Source organism: Lissotriton vulgaris, chromosome 6, assembly GCF_964263255.1.
Source record: "Lissotriton vulgaris chromosome 6, aLisVul1.2, whole genome shotgun sequence".
In the NCBI taxonomy this organism is placed as follows: domain Eukaryota; kingdom Metazoa; phylum Chordata; class Amphibia; order Caudata; family Salamandridae; genus Lissotriton; species Lissotriton vulgaris.
In genome coordinates, this window is record NC_141694.1 from 222,700,850 (window position 1) to 222,721,692 (window position 20,843).

The following is a 20,843-nucleotide window of genomic DNA, read 5'->3' on the forward strand; positions in this document are numbered from 1 at the left end:
ATAGCGCTAGTGAGGGAAGACATCACACTCTGGCTGGTTGAGGGTACCATGTCTCCACACTTAGTCACCCACTTTATAGCACTGATTGCTATAGGGGATGACCCATTTGCCAGTGTAACCGTGGTATGTGTGTTGGTCCGTGGTGGTGCAACTGTGATAGATCCATAGGGAGGGTTAGAGATGCAGCTACGGGTATGTGACAAGAATGCACTCTGGAGCATTTGGCCAGAGAGTGGAGAGATAGGTTAGATGTTGTTAGGCTGGTCAGTCGCTGTTCGATCTGAGTTAGCTTGTTTATAATTGGGTCCAAGAGTATGTCATCCTTTTACTTATTTCTGCATCCTTCTACAAATCCTTATTGATGGTAGATTGCAGTCAGAGTATTTTCCATTTGAGTCATTTCAGGTGTTCCATGAATCAAAATGGGGGCTTTAGGTTGTGTGTCCCTTGACTTTGTGACGCAAATGGGTTTAGCGGGCTTAGTCTGTTTAGTGATATTGGATGTACCTGCCCAACGCCGTTTTGCGGGAGGTCATTTTGAAGGTCCGTTGGTGCTGTAGCAGTTTTGGGTAGGGGCTCTGCATCCTCTTCAGGTATAACAAGTGCTGGACCGGACCTGTTGCCCAGTTGGAAGATCACTGGAATTTATCAAACAGGGAGGACAGATATGTAAAGATTCTTCCAAAGTTGCCCCCGAAGGTGACCTTGATGGAAAAAGAAGTGGCTCCATTAACGGGCGCCTTTGAGTTAACTCAATTTCATGGGTGATAACGCTAGCAGCTCTAGATAAAAATGCATCCAGCGTGCCTACAGAGCCTCCACCCGCCTTCTCCACAGAGTCTTTACGCTTTCCCATATTATAGGAACACACAGCAAGGAGAACTAGAGATACAAACCAAACAGTACCTTCAAGGATGATGCAAGCTGTTAGGGGGGGGGGGAACCTTCTCCGGGCTCCGACGGGCGTGGACGGGCCCTCTCTTGGCGCGGGCTAGGAATGGGCTTCGCCCGGGCGCATCCCCGCAGGTGTCCTGTGCCACGGTCCACATTCTCCTTTTAAAGCGCGTCATACGCTATACGGCACGGTAGTTGTAGTCCCTGGCTGACCATCGGGTAACCAGGAAGAAGAAGCAGCTACACCGAGCCACGGTCCATGTTCTCCTTTTAAAGCATGTCCTCGCACCATGTGGATGTGATCATGGGCTGTCGGCGGGCTGGAAAAGCAGGCAAGGAGGCCGGATATAGTGGGCAATAGTGTTCTTTTATTGCACACTGAGCAGTTCTTATAACCAGAGAGGAAACAAAGGTATGGTACAACACACGGGCTGCGCAGTCTTCTTCCGTCTCCGCCGGATGTTGTGGGGGTCCAGTGGGGTTCCCGGTCTTGGGTGTAGAAGTCCGTAGAAAGTCGGGAAGGCTCCTCAGAGGGCAGTAAGAGAAAGAGAAGGAGCAGTTAGTCTTACTGGGGCTAGAGATCAGGTACCATAACCGTTACCAGGGGTGAGAGAGTAGAAATGACCGTGAGGAAGGGGCTGGACGGACAAGGAAAGGTAAAACACAAGGGGTGTTCAAGAAGGTTCGTGAGGGGACAGTTTTTATACAGTGTCAGGTGCTATATATTATATACAAGGTGTCTAGTTGCTACAAGTGACGTGTCTAAGATAGAGGGAGTAATTATACAGGGGGCCATACTATTTACACAGAGCACCTAGCGTGCTTTAGAAGGTAGCTGGTACTCACACGCTCCGCCGTAACTCTCCTCCGAGTTACGGCCGCTCTTCAGCCACCTCCGTGGGACTCCACCAGTCTTCGGACCACTCCTCGATTTCTCCACTCCCGTCTTCTCCTTCCGTCACAGCTCCAGTCGAAATCTCCTGCCACGATACTCCGACTTCTTCTGCCTCTCGTCTTCCGTCTTTTCTGTGTCCGGCCGGCGGCAGGGAGGCGGGATTCCGGGGTCAAGTGGAGGTCCTTCTGGTCCGCCGTCTCTCCGGGTTGGATCCTGCAACAGAAAGAGGGGCGGGGTTCCCGTTGTCACGAATGCTTTTGTGGTGGTTTCTTATTGCGGGCCCTGGAAGGGAGAGCATCAGAGGGGTGATGTTCGTGGCGGGGTGAGTAAGGGTCTCGCGACCCGTGATGCGATATCACATCCCCTTTCCCTAGCTGTTTTTCTTGTACAGGGTGGGGACCTGGGGTAGCGGGAGAGGTAGTCCGCATTACCCTGGTCCACACCTTTCCGATGTACTGTTTTGAAATGGTAGGGTTGGAGTGACAGAAACCAGCGGAGGACTCGGTCATTGTGTCCTTTGTTCCGAGCCATCCACTCTAGGGGAGCGTGGTCTGTGAATATGGTAAAGTCCCGACCCTCCAAGTAATATCGTAGGCTCTCCACAGCCCATTTGATTGCCAGGGCTTCTTTTTCCACCACAGCATAGTTCTTTTCTCGTGGGAATAGTTTCCTGCTGAGGTAGAGGATGGGTTTCTCGTTCCCAAGGGGGTCTTTTTGAGACAGCACCGCCCCTAGTCCCTGTTCCAAAGCGTCTGTCTGGAGCAGGAAAGGTTGTGAGTAATCAGGACTCACTAACACGGGACTGGAAGTCAGGGCGCTTTTTAAATCGGAAAAAGCATGCCACAACAATGGCGTTGGGTTTCGGAGGATTGTTTCAGTTTTAGTAGATTTTTTCAACAGGTCAGTGAGGGGAGCTGCCCTTTGTGAAAAGTTAGGTACAAATCTCCGGTAATAGCCTAAGAGGCCCAGAAACGCACGAAGGTCTCTTCTGGTCTGCGGAAACAGGAGGGATTGGGTAGCTTCGGTTTTGCTTTTCTGGGGTCGTATTAGACCTTCACCCAGGAGGTATCCCAGATATTTAACTGTTTGGGCTGCTAGGGTGGTTTTGGCGGGGTTTATCGTGAACCCATAAGACCCCAGGGAAGTGATGACCTTGTGAAGGTGTTCCAGGTGTTGTGTCCAGCTATCACTATAAATAACGAAATCGTCCAGATAACCGCCCGCATACAGGGTGTGGGGCTTTAATATGTGGTTCATTGCTCACTGGAATGTAGCGGGTGCGCCATGAAGGCCGAAAGGGAGGACTAGGAATTGGTACAATCCTTCAGGGGTGGAAAACACCGTCTTTTTCCTGTCCTCTTCTCTAAGGGGTATCTGCCAATACCCCTTACAGAGGTCTAGCGTGGAGATATACTGGGCCTTCCCGATGCGCTCGACCATCTCGTCGACGCGAGGCAACGGATAGGTGGCAAAGGAGGAAATCGTGTTGACACCACGGAAGTCAATACAGAACCTGACAGACCCGTCAGGTTTGGGTACGAGGACAATCGGGGAGTTCCAATCGCTCACCGAGGGTTCTATTATACCCATCTTTAATATTTGTTCTACTTCCCTCTGTATAACCGCCCTGCGGGCTTCGGGGACCCTATAAGGTCTTTGTCGGACCACCTTCCCAGGTACCGTTTGTATGGCGTGTTCTGTGATGGTGGTATGACCGGGTGAAGACGAAAATACCTGGCATAATGGGTAGAGGACATTTTCAAGTTCAAGACACTGTTGTGTGGTTAGTTCGGTGTCTATACAGGGGCAAAAGGAGAGGGGAGGAGGAGCAAAAGAGCCGGACAGGACAGGACGAGGGCCTTCCCATTTCTTTAGATGATTCACGTGATATATTTGTGTGGTACCACGTGTAGGATCCAGGTCTAACTCGTATGTGACAGGGGTCACCTGTCGAAGGATGGCATAAGGGCCCTGCCACTGCCCTAGGAGTTTCTGGTCTGAGGACGGCATCATTAAAAGTACCAGATCACCCACGGAAAAGGCCCGTAGTTTCGTGCCCTTATCGTATTGCCCTTTCTGTTTGTTTTGTGCGTTCTCTAGATTTTGGCGGACAATGTCCCTTATCACGGTTAGGTGGGTCTTTAGGTTGTCCATATATTCAGGGAGGGGACGAGTGCGGTCTGGTTCTGCTTCCCAGGCTTCTTGGGCCATGTCTAATAGGGTACGAGGGGGTCGGCCATACAGTAGTTCAAAGGGTGAATAACCGGTGCTGCTCTGTGTCGTACATCGAATGGCGAATAAGGCAAGGGGTAGCATATCCTCCCACCTTTTTGCTTCTAATACCAGCAATTTCTTTAGTGTCTGTTTCAGCATGGCGTTATATCTCTCGACTAACCCATCTGTTTGCGGATGGAACGCCGAGGTTCTGATCTGTTTTATCCCTAGTTGGGAGCATACCTGTCTCATCAGAGCCGAGACAAAAGGAGTGCCCTGATCGGTCAGAATTTCCCGGGGAAACCCCACCCTAGAGAACACAGAGATGATGGCTTTAGCGATGTTCTGGGTAGTGGGTTGACGCAAAGGTATGGCTTCAGGGAAGCGCGTGGTGTAGTCTACTATGAATAGGGCGTAGCGACAGCCACTACGCGAGGGTAACAGGGGCCCTATAATGTCCATCCCTACTCTGCTGAACGGGACATCGATAACAGGAAGGGGCTGTAGGGGTACCCTAGGGGGTCGATATCTGCTATGTTTTTGACACACAGGGCACTCTCTACAATACGTCTTGATATGTTGGTACACCCCGGGCCAGTAAAACTTGTCTAAGATCGCTTGGCTGGTTTTTTCGTCGCCAAAATGACCCCCCAGGAGGTGGCTGTGTGCAAGGAACAGGACTTTATCTCGGAAGGGGCCAGGGATCAGAAGTTGGGGTTTTTGCTGGGTCCCTCCCTTGTGGTACAACAACCCATGTTTCTTGAAGAAGTAGGGACCTACGGTAAGGGGATCCTCGTTGTCTAACGCCCTTTCCCACGCTTCCTGTAGAACAGGATCTTCTTGCTGTGCTGCCCTGAATTCCCGGTCGGTCTGCCAGGGGTGTTCGTCCGCAATCACAGGGAACACACAGGCGTGCTCTCTCTTTTCCTTCTTCTTTTGTGTTTTAGTTTTATGGGGTTTGGGCTCCATCGCAGGGGAGGATAGCCCATGAGGAAAGGGTGCTTCTTCCCACCATCGGGTCAGGGAATCGGTAGTGTCCTGTAGAAGCCCCGGTAAGCCGGAATAGTCACTCCCCAATATGGCCTGTTCTGGAAGAGCTGGTACAAGTCCTACAGTGAGGGCGGTTCCTGGATCCTTGGGGTGTTGGACATGTACTTGGGTGGTTGGGTATCTTTTCGTATTGCCAGGGACGTATTGAATGGCGACCGTACCACACAAGGGGCTAACAGGGTGTTTCAAGTCCTGAGGTCTGAGGACGCTCTGTCGACACCCAGTGTCCGCCAGAGCCATGAGTGTTTGTCCGTCAAAGTTCACCGGACAACGGAATGGGGGTGGTGCAGCACTGGGAATTGAGCATACATAGTTCTGGGCAAGGCCAACCTCCATCGGCTCTTCCTTGTGGGGGCACACCCGAGCGATGTGACCAAAACCCCCACAGCTGTAACATTGGGGTCCGGGGTTGGTAGGTCGCTGCAATATAGGGGTGGGTAACAGAGGGGTCGACTCCGGTCTTCTCGGTACAGGTGGACGGTGAGGCCGGACGCCTGTGGAGGGATGGGGTTTATGTGGGTGCTCCTCTTTGCCTCGCTGCACCTCCTGTGCGCGGCTGTAGGCACTTGCGATTTCCACTGCAGCTTCTAGTGAAGGACGGGCATGCTGTTGCACCCATCTTTGAGTGCCTGGATGCAAAGACATCAGAAATTGTTCCAGGTATATGTTCTCGAGGTCTCAGCCAACGATTGGTCAAGTCTTTGATCCTGAACGAACGGGCTCTGGGGGTTTCTTGTGGCCCTTCTTTGGCCTGGCGTAACTTTACACGGTACGTTTCGTCATCGATGACCAGCCGTTCAAGGATACACTTCTTGATATCCGCATAAGGATTGTTGCCCTGTATGTTTGCCTGTTGATACACGGCTTGCAAGTCGCTGGTCAACAAGGGTCCCAGGTAATGGCCCCAACGGTCGATAGGCCAGGAGGCGGCCTGTGTTAGCCGCTCGAAATTGGTGAAGAAGAAGTCCGGGTCCTCCCCCGGCACATACTTCTGGAGAACCACGGTAGGCAGGGAGGTCATGGGTCTCTGATGTCCCAGGACATCGGTCAATTTCCCCATGGCTTGCTCGTGTGTGTCCCCCTGTCCTTTCAGTACATCGTGGAGCTGGCCTCGATCGTCCTCAGCGGTCTTCAAGAACCGCTCCATTAACTTCCCCAATTGTTCTTGGGACTCGGCCATCCTCTTCATCACGGCCTCCATGGAATCCCACTTCTGACACCAGATGTGATCGTGGGCTGTCGGCGGGCTGGAAAAGCAGACAAGGAGGCCGGATATAGTGGGCAATTTGTTTTTTTTTTTGCACACTGAGCAGTTCTTATAACCAGGGAGGAAACAAAGGTATGGTGCAACACACGGGCTGCGCAGTCTTCTTCCGTCTCTGCCGGATGTTGTGGGGGTCCAGTGGGGTTCCCGGTCTTGGGTGTAGAAGTCCATAGAAAGTCGGGAAGGCTCCTCGGAGGGCAGTAAGAGAAAGAGAAGGAGCCGTTAGTCTTACTGGGGCTAGAGATCAGGTACCGTATCCGTTACCAGGGGTGAGAGAGTAGAAATGACCGTGAGGAAGGGGCGGGACGGACAAGGAAAGGTAAAGCACAAGGGGTGTTCAAGAAGGTTCGTGTGGGGACAGTTTTTATACAGTGTCAGGTGCTATATATTATATACAAGGTGTCTAGTTGCTACAAGTGACGTGTCTAAGATAGAGGGAGTAATTATACAGGGGGCGTACTATTTACACAGAGCACCTAGCGTGCTTTAGAAGGTAGCTGGTACTCACGCGCTCCGCCGTAACTCTCCTCCGAGTTACGGCCGCTCTTCAGCCACCTCCGTGGGACTCCACCAGTCTTCGGACCACTCCTCGATTTCTCCACTCCCGTCTTCTCCTTCCGTCACAGCTCCAGTCGAAATCTCCTGCCACAATACTCTGACTTCTTCTGCCTCTCGTCTTCCGTCTTTTCTGTGTCCGGCCATCGGCAGGGAGGCGGGACTTCTGGGTCAAGGGGAGGTCCTTCCGGTCCGCCGTCTCTCCGGGTTGGATCCTGCAACAGAGAGAGGGGCGGGGTTCCCGTTGTCACAGACGCTTTTGTGGTGGTTTCTGATTGCGGGCCCTGGAAGGGAGAGCATCGGAGGGGTGATGTTTGTGGCGGGGTGAGTAAGGGTCTCGCGACCCGTGATGCGATATCACATCGGCACAGTAGTTGTAGTCCTGGAACACTGCTACAATGACCCACCTAAGGAATCTTTTTCCGAGATAAGCAGTGAAGACAGAAAATTATGGAAATTCAAAGTGACTTGTCAGTTGCTGTACAAAAATTACAATTTGCACAAACTAAAATGTAGGTACTTATTGGAAAAACCTCCAAAGCTACCATGATTATTGACCTCCATTAAAAAATTGAAATTACCACAAAAAATATCTTGCTTTCAAATAATTGGTAACATAGCATAATATTCTAGGCTAGCGCCAAAGAAAATGTATTGTTCTGGTGAAAAGTATAACTTAGATCCATGATAGACAGGCCTTCCATGCAAGGAGTAGAAATACAAAGGACTGTAAAGCAAGTTCCAAGGTGAGATAAAATCCTCTATGGCCAGTAGTCTTTTTGTCCTGTGTTTTAAAAAAGTAATTTGTCTCTATTTGCTATATATGTTTAAAGTTCTCAAGACTTTTTCATCTATAGTTTTTATTCAGAAGGTAAGGTCTACTGTAGGTCCTTTTGACAATATATTTTCACAAATCAGCCACAGTCTTGATCTGAGCTCTGACTGAGCTCCAACAAAGCCCACGTGCTTTGACGCATAAAAGAAAATATATTTTCTGTGAGGAATTGCTGATGATTGTAAATGAGCTAAAATCTGTGAAGTTCTTACCTTATTAATTAATGGGGAGAAACTGTCCAGAAACTTTACTTTTGCCCCAATTATTGCTCCACAGAGTTGAAAGTTTAAAGAGTAAGTTTATTAAGGTCTGCTTCACAGAGTTTAAACCAAGCAAACTGGTGATCCGAACATAACAGGATGCCTCCAAGGTTTTTTTGGGTAGGCTTGCAGGTTGTTGTACTCCTCCGTGAGTGAATACATTGTTTTAATAGGTCAGTTCGCAAAATACAGAATCACAGTGGTTTGCAATTTGACTTACCTCATATATATTAATGAGGTAGGTTGCAAATTGCAACTTGCTATGATTAGCTAGAATCACCGGCATGGTGGCCTGCTGGGGTCAGCAGACCACCATGTCTGTGATTGCTTTTCAACAAAGATTTCTTTTTTTTACCTGCAGCCGTTTCCCTAAATAGAAAACGGGATGCATTTAAAAAGGAAAACGAAATCTTTCGCACACTTGTTTTACTAGTAAGCAGTGGTACCATGGCCCATTGAAGTAAATCAAAAGAAGACTAGCTTAAAAGGGGAGGGGTTTTATTACAAAAAATGATAAATTTTTGTTCAAAGGACTCAAGTATGTTTTGTCTGGGGTTAGTGGCACATTGTGAGTGTGCTCATGAAGCCCTCACCCACCAACCTAGTTGGTGGCATGGTTCATCATCGGGCCCAGCCAGTGACACCTAGCGTGTCCCAGGTGTGCTTCGACGCCTGATTGCAGCGGAGCAGGTATATCGCTGAGTGTGCGGTGAGGAACTTTATGATAAATGAGATTAAAACGGCTTGACCGTGGTCCCAGTACCCGAAGGTGAATTAGACTTTAATACCTGGGCCACCGTCAGCGGTTAAAAATAAGGCTGTGGGATGTTAGAGGCGAGTTACGACCTCCTACATCCTTTGTTGGTCAACATGTACCAGCCAGTGCCTTATGAGTATTCTGGCTTTCTTCAGGACGAATTAAAAAGATGTGTGTGTGATTAAAACTAGTGGTTGTGTGTTTACAGACTATGTGTTTTACACGCCCTAAAGTGTTTTTCTATGTGTGAGAGGGGGATTCCCTTCTCAAAAAACACGCTAGTTCAAGCAGATTTCTGCTTCAAGGTTCGTGAAGTGGCGAGGGTTGGCCAGAATTACTGGGCAGAGCCTGCATTGGACCTGTAGTGCCTCCTTCGCACAACCGGTGGATACCATGGCCCATTGCCCATTGCCTACTCCTAAAACATTTTTTTGTAAACATTCACAAAGGGGAAGGGGTCCCTTGTGAGGAAGTAGTAAACTTTAACTCTAGAGGAGCTGTATGGATGTAGAATTCAGTGGAAAAAATGTGAACATGCTACTGAGTCTTGGAAGAGCTACAATCAGAAAGGAAAGAACAATGTATTAATAAATACAGAATCTCCTCTTTAGAATATTATTGCTCAATTAGTTTATTCTGAAAACTATTCACTATGAAGCTGCATATTGTTTTTTAAAGAACTGTTTCTGTTTGTGATTGGATTATCTAAAAAAATATGTATCAGAAGAACCAGAAAAGCAATAGAAAAATGTATCTCTATCTTAAACATGTATATATATCTTGAGTACATTTTATATAAAGGTAGTGGAGAGGACTGGTTTATAGTTCAAATTTCTCTTGTCTTTAATGAGTCAAAATACTTATAGCTGCACAGGTGACCAGTTACATTAAACTCACCTAGTATCTAGTTCGTTTTATCTCTTGCCTGCAACTGTGTTCAAAATAGCCCAGGCCCACTGAAACAGAGGCGCTGGCCTACCTGAAAGGACTTAACATTCAGCATGTCTTCGAACTCTCCCTCGTCAGAACACTCCTTACCTCTCAAAACCTACAGGGGCCTATTTAAAACAGCATTTAGGCGTACGTAAGGTAGTACTCCTGCAGTGCTCTTTCATGTACTTTACATGTTTTTATGAATTGACCATAAAACATCTAAAATGAGAATATAATAGGAATTGTCAGAGAATATTCATGTAGGACTGGTTAAAATGGAAAGGACTGTGCACTCTTTTTACTTTTATTAGTACTGAGTTGGAGGTTTCAGGAACAATTTACAAAAGACTGGTGTTAGAATACTTACAAGAATTCTAACAGGCCAGTACCCCCCCCCCCCTGGCCCCCACCCCATACTAGGCATATCTGTCATCTGAGAGAGAGGTCTAAAAGGAGATGGCAGTCTCTCCCCACTCTCTACTAAGCACATGTATCACTACAGAGAGAGGGATCAGCAGAGAAGCAAGTCCCTCCACAAACCCTCCCATGCACACCCATCATCTGAGAGGGAGAGATCTCTAAAAGGAGAGCCCAGTCTCTCTCCACATCCTACTATGCACACCTATCATTACAGAGAGCGGTCTCAGCAGAGAGGCCAGTCCCTTCCCACACTCTACTATGCACATCTGTCGTCAGAGAGAGAGAGAGAGAGCGAGAGAGAGAGAGAGAGAGAGGTATCTAAAAGTCAATGGAAGCCCCCCACACACCCTACTATGCACACCTGTCATCTGTGAGAGAGGTCTAAAGGGAGAGCGCATTCTCTTCCCACACCCTGCTATGCACACCTATCATTGCAGAGAGAGGTCTCAACAGAGAGGCCCGTCACTCCACACACCCTACTATGCACACCCGTCATCCAGCCCAAAAAAGAGAGGACAATCTCTCCAAAAGGTTAAATAAATGTTATAGATAGGGGTAATAAAAATATCTGTTTTCGTTTAAAAGACCTTAGTAATTCACTGAAAAAAACCAAAGGTTAAAGAAACGTTATAGTTAGGTTGAACTTGCAATTGTGAACATTAATGTTAATGAAATTAAGGATGCCATTTGATATGTCATCAGTGATATCATAAATGATGTCATGGAACATGCCATAAGTGATGTCATATGTGAGGTCATAAGCAGTGCATGGCAGTCACACAAGTTAAAGCTAGTGCTGCTATCTATAACTGGTGAATCTGTGTGTTTATTTTGGTTCAAAACAATGTTCACAATCACAAATTCCTCTAACTCTTAACTTTACTTTAACATTTGTTTTTTTCTGTGAATCTCTATCAATCTATCTATCTATCTATCTATCTATCTATCTATCTATCTATCTATCTATCTATCTATCTATCTATCTATCTATCTATCTATCTATCTATCTATCTATCTATCTATCTATCTATCTATCTATCTATCTATCTATCTATCTATCTTCCTATCTATCTATCTATCTATCTATCTATCTATCTATCTATCTATCTATCTATCTATCTATCTATCTATCTATCTATCTATCTATCTATCTATCTATCTATCATATATATCATATATGTTTCTGCCTTGTCAGACAGTACTCAGCTTGTATTTTCATGTGAGTGCGTGTGGTTATGGGTGCATGCCACAGTTTATGTGCTTCCCTTTTGTTCTTCATTCTCTCAGTGGATGATTCCATTTGCAGTGATGCTGGTCACCACCCCCAGCCTGACCGTGGCGTACGTGGTGGCAGTGACTTCCGGCGTGAGCATTGCAGCATCTCTGCTACTGCCGTGGTAAGAAGGCTTCAAGAAAAGGCATGAGAGGGGGTGTTTATATAAGGAATTTAACAGGTTTATGTAGTATCAAAATATGGAACCTCATGATAAGGTTTATCGTTGTACAAAGTAACATGCTCACATTAAGTGTATATGTGATTTGTAGTTTGACGTGGACACACAACTCCCCAGTTTCCTTTCCTATTTCTCGTTCCCCTTTATTGTTATCTTACTGCCTTATTTGGCCTGTGTTTGTTTAAAACTGGGATGGTGCCTTACATTTTAAACACCTATCACCTATTTTTATTTATTCATAGGCAAATATGTGTTATGCTTAGTACCTTAATGCTCATGCTTAAGCATAAGCATGCCTATGCTTAAGCATATCTTATAGCCTTATAGCCCGCCGTAGCGGGCTATTCCGGCTATTAAAGGCCCGCTGAATCGTTAAAGGCCCGAGCCGAAGGCGAGGGACTTTAACGAGACAGCAGGACTTTAATTGCCGGTATAGCCCTGCTACGAAGGGCTATAAGGCTATTAGAACATTCTGCCACTAGAGGGCAGAATATTCTAACAAATTAAACAAAGGGTTCTCGAAGCTCGAAGGGATATAAATCCCCTCGAGCTTCGAGAATCCTTTGTAGAACCTTGGAATGTTGCTCTGCGGGCCTTTACTGGCCCGTAGAAGCAGGGAGCACTCCATTGTCTGCAATGGAGCTCCCAACATTCCAATGTTCTAATAATGCTTAATACACATATGTTATGCAAATACCTTATTGTAATGTATGTAGGTAGCATTAGGTCAGCAGAGCAATGCCATTTCAATTTGAATAACATATACAAAACAAATTCAGCTTCTAATCTTAGGGTTAGAAATATCAATAGACTGGTTCCATAAAGTGGTCCCAAAGTGCGCACTGACATTGTGCTACCAGTCCTACATTTTGTAATGTGCGCTTTGGATAATAGGTCTGTAGTGAGGAAGGTCCACACAGGAAGGTTGTAATTCAAGATGTTTTATTCATGAAGATAACAAGTAGTAAGTAAGAGCACAGGCACTGGCTGAGCAGGGGTGGTAAAATACCTTACAATATAAATGAGGATACTACAAGGTCGCATCCCAAAATCTCCATTCATAACAGGTGACAGAACAGCCTGCGTAATTATTATTAATAAGGCATGTCACTATTTGTGACCCTCTCTGATTGGCCCCAAACACAGGAATGGTGGTCTGTAAGGAACAGCAAAGCACCATTCTGGGGTTTCCACTGCCTAATAGAAACCTTTTTCTTTTTTCCCTTCAAGGAACCAGTGCTGTTTTAATAATACATGTTTTTCAAAGTTTCACGTTTGGGAAAATGATGGGTGAGTAGACAGAGGTCTTAGGTAGCCACTGACTCAGCCATGCCACATCAAAGAGTCACGCATAAATTGACAAAAATAAATGTCACCTTGTATGGGCTTGGGAGGTCAATCCAGAAATATTCATGCTTAAGGACTCCTGTCCCAGATTAAGACTTGTATGACCAGAGAAGGGCAAAAAGTACTCTGAAGAGGGGTCTCTGTATCTATTTGTTCAGACATCAACGGTATTGTTTCTAAGTAGGGGTCAAGGAACAATTAGGTGTGTCATTTTCAGATAATGTAGTTTGGTTATTCTATCATTTAAAAAGGGCTACACGTGGAGAAGTGTGGCTCGCTGGTTAGAGGAGGCAGACCTGGAAGCAGAGGTCAGCCCGGGACCAGGGTTCAATTCCCGGCTCGCCATGGTCTTGAGTCCTAAAAATGTCCATGGACTCGACAATTCTCGCACCGGTGCCTACTCGATTCACGGGTTCACACTCTGCGACTCCGGGCAATAGCTTGCTTAATCTCCACAACGGCCTCTCGCGGCGGGATGCCTGGCTTTCACCTTGCGGATACCCTGCCGGGGTTATCTCACAAGGGAATACCAGGACTGGTTCCCTAAGCAAGCGCTTAGAAACCGCTCGGTGATTTGCGCTATATAAATTCCTGTACATTTACATTGCAATTAAAGGAAACCTGAGTGATTCAAACAATAATTTAAAAACTTATTTGTCCGATTACTATGTAGAAATCGACTTTACTTGCTTGTCAGGTGGTTATCTACCAACAATGCTAGAAAAACAAGGTGTAGACAGCACATGTTCACTAAGCACTTTGGTCAATTATTATCCAGAGCCAATTGTAAAAAAGGAAATACATGATAATTTCACCAATTAAGGTAGCCCTTATCATTGTAGTAAAAACATGTAACTTCTACAAAACACACGAGATACAACTCCTGGCACTGTCATTCCCATGTCCCAGCTACAAGCCATCTAGGCAACAAAGGGTTTTCCATCTCGGCTGTACAGCCATTTACATCTTCATCCACATAAAATAGCATCAATGTCACATAAAGGGGAAATATGCTTCAAAACATAACAACCACCTGAAGCCAAGCAATGGACAACTGTACACCCCAGCAGAACAAAATGCCTTTAAACAGACAGCCATGCATATAATGCTTCACAAAGAATGCAGTTTCTCCATCCTTGAAAAGAGTCAGGTGCATTCTCAGGCAGGAGCAAAGGTGCAGCCAGAAGAGTTTAAGAGGTGTGTTACTTCTTCCTTGCTTCACTTGGGGCATAAAGTGGAGATGCTGGACAATACGGCCAGGTCCTCTCACCTGAGGATCCTGGATTTTCCTCATCTGCCAGTTGAAGAAGATATCAAGGAGGTCATTTAAAAGCCTCTATCATTGGAGGTGCTGATGCACCATGGGGCCAAACCATTGAAGATCCATAGGGTGCCCAAACTGCCGACAAGAGTACCAGAAACCCCTCAAGCTGTCGCTTGAATAGCTTCTATACTCTGACGGCTGACATACAGAGGAAATATGGTGCAGTGTTTTCCAAAATAAGTAGATCTATAGAGACCAAAATAGAGCACACCGAGTCATTAACAATGTGGTACTGGCAGCGGGGCATAATGTCTCATTTTGTCTCCCAGGTGACTTGCAAGAGTAGTGATTATGCCTTCATGGATCCTGAGGCTGCAAGGAACTTTATGGAGAACGAGGGACTGTACTACCGGGATCTGGGAGTTGCATTAAATTCTGAGAAGTTCTAAAGTGAAGCAACAGGAGTAAAAATTCTCATAAGGCTCAGTGACACTACAGCAGAATGCGTGGTTGTGATTGTATTTTTGAATAGAGATGGTGACTCCCTCCTCCCATGCTCCTCCTTTTCCTTTCCATTCTCAGCTGATGGTGAGCATGTCTATTAGTCTACTGTTAAATGGCTATTTACAGTGGTTGCATTCTGTGGTATGAGTTGTGGTATTGGGCCACGTTCCATGGAATAATAATACTTGAGAAATGTTATCCCTCTGCACTTAATGCCCAGTATGCAACATCGAAACCTAAAATTGGGGATAAGTTTATAAAACCTTTAAAGATTATCACTGTAGTCCAGCTAGTCCTACTTTAGCTAACTTTTAATATTGTTTTTCAGTGAGGCACTGCTTTTGTAGTGTGGGGATGCATCCCCTATGTGGCAAGGGTATGCAAAGATGTGGGTCCTGTGCTAACTGTGCCACTGGAGCTAAGTTGCTCCCGACTGAAGAGACCCAACCAGGGCAAAACCGGTCCTTGGTTGCTTGTGTTCCAGTTCAGAGAGGACCTGGCTTGGCAGTTCGGGCTAGACTGTGCCTGCTGGAGTAGCGCCAAGAAATATTTCCTTATGGCTGGGTCCAGTCTGAGGTGGCCTGGTGGGCAAATCAACAATGGGTTGGAATGCTAACCAGAGCGATTGCCAGTGATTAGACTTGTTGCACACATCCTCCCATCACCTTTTGTGTGTTTGATGTATCTCATAACCACCACTGTTATGTGGCAGGTATAGGTCCAAGGACATTCCTTAGGAAGACATTGAGCTCAAAATCATAAAGCAAGGACTAATATTCACCTTTTATCAAATACAATCTACATAACTTATGCATGTACCTGAACTGTAGGTATGCCATGGGTGGTATTTTGACCTTGATCATCCATTTCAAGCATGCTGGAGGGCGTTCATTCAGATATACTTCCTTTACAAACTTAGGAGGGTGTTAACTAAAAATTGAGCTGCCTCAGCCTTTGCTCGCCTCAGAAAATATAGTTATCATTTCATCAAGGGGCACAAAGCTAACTTTAAAATTATGCTTCAACAATTAGAAGTCTCTTTAATTTATCATAGAGTTTTGTTCTCGTCCTAACATAATATCTTCAAGTGCCTTAAATGGAGTAGAGTTTCCATATATCTGATTGGATTGGCTACAGATACTATGGGCCTTTCTTTATTTACACATGGATAGTGCTTCTTTTTTGCGTGGCAGGGATGCACAGAAGGATACTCGTCAGGTGTAAATGGTCTTAGTACCATGCAATTGTACGCTACAACTGTGTACACGTAGGTAGTAGTAAACCCCATGGAAGTGATGGGGAGAGTAAGTTGAAGATGTCATTTTCGTTGAGAGTTTGTGAAACATATGAGTGTACTTGTATTCATAAACTCCTCTCTGACCCCTTCCCATCCTGGAAATTCACTCCAGTAGCAGTCTGGAGTAGATATGCTACCAGACTTCGTGGTGGTGGAGGGGAATGGGCTTCCACAGAAGAAGCCCTTAAAAGCGAGCATCTGAGCACCAATCTTCTGCTGAAATGATGTCAATGATGATACAGTACTCAAAAGGGTTCTTACAGTGATATGTGTATAAATCACCTTTGTGGATAACAATGTGTAGAAAATCATGGGCACTAGGCCCACATGAGGGAGGAATAATGACACAGACCCTGGATGTATAGTTGCTAAATTGGCCCATGGCATGTGCACCTGGCTCCTTTCACTGGCAGGTTCACTAAAGGATGGGAGTGGAGTGGGTGTTAGGGCAGCATCTCTGGAGGGGCTGCATAATTAATTACATGTCCAGCAGGACACTACATTACTCCCAAAATCCAAACAAAAGGACAAGTCAAAGCCGTGGAAACCAAACAAAAATAAATTGGATACCACGTAGTCCATTAGTCTCTAGAGTCAATCAGCAAGACAACAGTGGACGCATGGACAGATAAAGCTTGCTACAACAAGAAATATCAGATCAAGTTCATAATTTAATCTCGTGTAAGACAGGACATGAATACTGTTGCAAAGAAGTCCAAGACCTTTTGGCAGCATATAGATGGGAGTCATGTCCAAAGGAATTGAGTTTGCCCACCCTGCTGATGCTCCGAGTGATTTGTGGCTGATGTCAATAATTCAAAACTGGGTGCATCAGGAGCGTTATTGGAGTCTATCACAAAGCTGGCATTGGTGGTGGTGTTTGACTCATTGAAGACAGGCTTGGCATGTTGCAACCTGTTGAAGCCTCTGCCCTGGGGTCATACTACCTCCTGAAATCCGTCAGTGGAGCAGTGCCAAGTTCATCTCTTGCGCTTGTGGAGGCCCTTGGATGGGTTGCTTTAGGACTGTGTGTGGTCTGCACTGGGGCTGCATATGTGCTGTGTCCGGGCTGCAGCAAGATGCCGAGGAGCCACTGCCTGGTCAATTATGCAACCGCAGGGGTAGATGGATCATGGTCAAAATGAGCTCCCACCACTGGATTCAGAATGCAGGCTGGGTGAGCTGTTATTCACTGGTTAACTGAGTGTTGTTGGAGCTTCTTTCCTGTGATTATGGTGTCGGACTTCACTCGGATTGGTTGATTCTCCATGAGTGGTAGTGTGATGCAAGAGACGCTGACTTGGTATGGTGGGGTTGCCAGCTGTGTGGTGAGCCTGTGTGACAGGTGGTGATGATTTGCCTCAATGGGCACACGTATTCCTCCTTGGGTTATCAACAACTTGGAATGATGGTGGCCAGGTTCTTACATCCTTTCTTTGTGGAGATATCTGCATTCTTTATCCTGGAAGAAACCACAAACTATAGGATGATAGTTCTGCTAGATGTTGAGGCCAAGGTATACGCAAGTCTCCTCTTACAGGATTTACAAAATTGGGTTAGGGACGAAGGAATACTCCCCGTGTACAAATCAGGCTTCAGGGCTGGAGCCTCAACATTGGACAACATCTTAGCTCTGGCTTACTTAGTTGAGCAGGCCACCCACGTAAGACAGCGCCCCTCTTTGTTTGCTTTGTGAACTATTCTGCAGCTTTTGATTGTGTCAATAGGAACATACTGTGGTTGAAACTAAAAAAATGGGGGATTCTCTTCTATAGAAGCAAAGGACAAGGAGGTGACCTCTGCTATGTGTAAATTCAATGCTAGATTGTACAGTCCATTTACTGAGGCAATTTGGAAGGTAATAGGAGCTAAGCTACTGCCTTCAGTTTCTTATGGGCAATTAGTCTTCCCTTGAGCGCTGGTGACTGCCGCTCCTTCAATCCGATCTTTCAAAATTCTGCCCATCCCCGGAACACTTTGGTACGGCTGGAGTTTGGTTTAAACAAACAATCCTCTGTAAACTGGGCATCTATAATTCGATACTACAGCGAAATTTGCATGTCACCTTTCATCCCAATGAAATAAATTTTGAAGGAACTGTTCACAAAGGGCAAAAGTCTTTGGTTGGACTATTTTTTGACCCGCTGCTCTAAATTAAACCTTGAGATGGGGAATTGGGGACATTTTATCCATAAACCAGTGACACTAAAAACAGTGCTAAGAAAACAAGTAATACTTTTTCTTTTTTGTCCTCATTTGCCTTTTAACCATTGTAGACAAACCGACTGTTCATACCCCAACTCAACGATCTAAGCTGGCACAGGCTCTTGTGGGAGATTCTCTTTTGATACCTTCAGCCTGTAGGGGTATACCTCCAGACTGGCATGCTACTATCCCCCAAAAGAAGAGCTTTGGTTTCACTCCCACTTGATCTAAATGATCAGAAGGACTCTTTCGATGTCTAAAGGGGAAAACAGCCCAACATAGTTCAGGGAGTATCCAATAGGCATAATCATCGGACCCGCCCTTCATTATTGGAAGAGTAAAAAAAATAAAAATAAAAAAAACATTTCTTAACTATTTCCATTGAAGCAGCAGGTCCCAATATGCGATCTTCTTTCGACTACCAGATCTAGCCAAGTCCATCTTGGATGTTTCATATAGTCAATTCAGCCAATCTGAGTGTGTATGAGGGTCCACATCTACCCAATGTTTACAAATGTGTCTCCAAGCCAATAAAATAGGAGAGCTCTGGCTGAACCACAAATGTGACTGTTAATGCCAAAAATAATCAAAGTCAGGTCCAATAGAATCGGTACTTTCAGAATTTTCTCCATTGTTGTCCGTACTTCTTCCCAAAAAATGACAATTGAGGGACAGTCTTTGAACATGTGTAGGTCTGAGGCTTCTGCTAACCCACATTTGTTAAATTTAACTTGGGAACCTTTAAAGATTCTTGATAGCCTAAGGGGAGATAAATATGCTCGATGGACCGTAAAGATGTGATTCCTCTTCAACCAGGAAGGTTTAATTAGGCTAAAAAGCATTTTAAAATAATCCTTCCATAATAAGTCACACTGTACTCCTGGCATATGTTCACTCGAGAGCTTGTTGGCCAACTTGAACTCCCCATCGACCTCCTCTTCTATGACCCAATACCAGTATGACACCTCCTTCCTCCCTACTGGTCTTTCCACCAACTGCTGCTCTAGGCTGTTTCCCTCACCAATCAATTTATTCTGTCTGATCTGGGACTGAACCCAACTTTGAAGCTGGATATATTTAAATTTTGAGAGATCGTTTCCCGCTCTCATCTTTAGATCTTCCCATGAGATGAACTTTTTATTACTAACCAGATCTCCCCATACTTCTAGTCCAGCATCTATAAGTGGGATTGCCAGCTTGTCCGATGGCATTCTGGCGAGCCTGGAGAGTCCCACAGTGGTGCTAAATTGGAGAAATAGTTGAGCCCTGTTAGATTTCTTAATTTTGCCCATATTCTGGCAAATCCCTGTAGGACCTTTAATTTGACTTTTTTTTTAAATAATTTGGTCGCCGAATTTAAATATGATACCCTCCTCCAATAGGCCTGCCCCTTTTAACATAGCCAGTAACATATCTCCCTCCCTCCCCCCCTGTGTCAGTATGCATTTTTAATAGCATTTGAGAATATGTAAGTTGAAAAGCCCATGCGTAGTATTATAGATCAGGTAGCGCCAGACCTCCCTTCTCCCTCCTACGCCTTTGCTTCTTCCATGCTATCCTGGTGGATCTATATGCCCAAATGAAAGAATTTATTGCTTGTTGAAAATTTTCTATGATATGTTTGTCAAAGTGCAAAGGAATTGTGTTAAAAAGAAAAGTGGCTCTGAGTAATATAGACATTTTAACAAGATTTATCCTTCCCAGGACAGATAGAGGGAGATGGGCCCCTATCTTCATCTGTTTACAGCACTCTTGTCGAATTTGTGTCAGGTTAACTTCTGCTAATTTCTCAATGTTTTGTACAATTTTAACCCCCAAGTATCGCATGTTATGGCTTATATCGAGCCTGAGATGTTCCACGTCATAATTTCTGTCTTTCCGGCATTTATCTCATATCCTGAGACTTGGCCAAAATCCTCTGCCAGTTTGAAGACTGCTGGGAAGGTTTATCTAGATCAGCTGATAGTATTAATATGTCGTCCGCATACAGTGCCACCTTCCTCTCCCAAACCCAGTGTCGAAGGGGCTCAATATCCGTATCTTCCCTAAGCTTCTGTGCAAATGGCTCTATATACATGTCAAACAAAAGGGGGGAGAGGGGGCAGCCCTGCCAAGTCCCTCGGGTGATACTGAATGCCCTAGTAAGACTGCCATTAACCAAAAGCTTGGCTGACGGTGCCTGGTAAAACCACTGTACAGTACGACAAAACTTAGCACCCAAATTGCATTTTTCCATAACTTCTGCCACGTAGCTCCAATTTACCCTGTCAAATGCTTTGGTAGCATCCAGAGTTAACGCAGCCAGGGGGAGTGTATAGGTAGAAGCAATATCTATTGCACCGGCCAGATCTCTTGTAAGGTCTGCCAGCTGTCTCCCTTTTACAAACCCCTTTTGGTCGGGATGAAGAATTTCCTTCGCCACCACCCCTAACCTAGCGTGCATAATGGAAGTAAAAATCTTATAGTCGGCATTTAAAAGCGAAATTGGGCGGTATGACCCACAGCTAGAGGGATTTTTCCCTGGTTTTAAAATCAGGACCACTGTGGCGTCATTCCATGATGCAGGTGGACTAGATCCTTTGAAAAAGATACTGTTGAATACTTGGGTTACGATAGGAATTATACTCTACCCAAGTGATCTATATAATTCAACAGGTAGTCCATCAGGACCAGCCGCTTTCCCCCTTTTGCCCCT

General features: G+C 45.6%; 1 protein-coding gene across 1 annotated transcript in view; it reads left to right on the forward strand.

Moving 5' to 3' along the window:
• Positions 1-20,843, forward strand: part of MFSD2B (MFSD2 lysolipid transporter B, sphingolipid) — a 286,777-nt gene that overhangs the window by 204,338 nt on the left and 61,596 nt on the right. Inside the window, exon 11 of the mRNA XM_086926264.1 lies at positions 11,365-11,474. Coding sequence (XP_086782390.1) covers positions 11,365-11,474 — 110 coding nt within the window. The remainder of the gene's footprint in view (positions 1-11,364; positions 11,475-20,843) is intronic.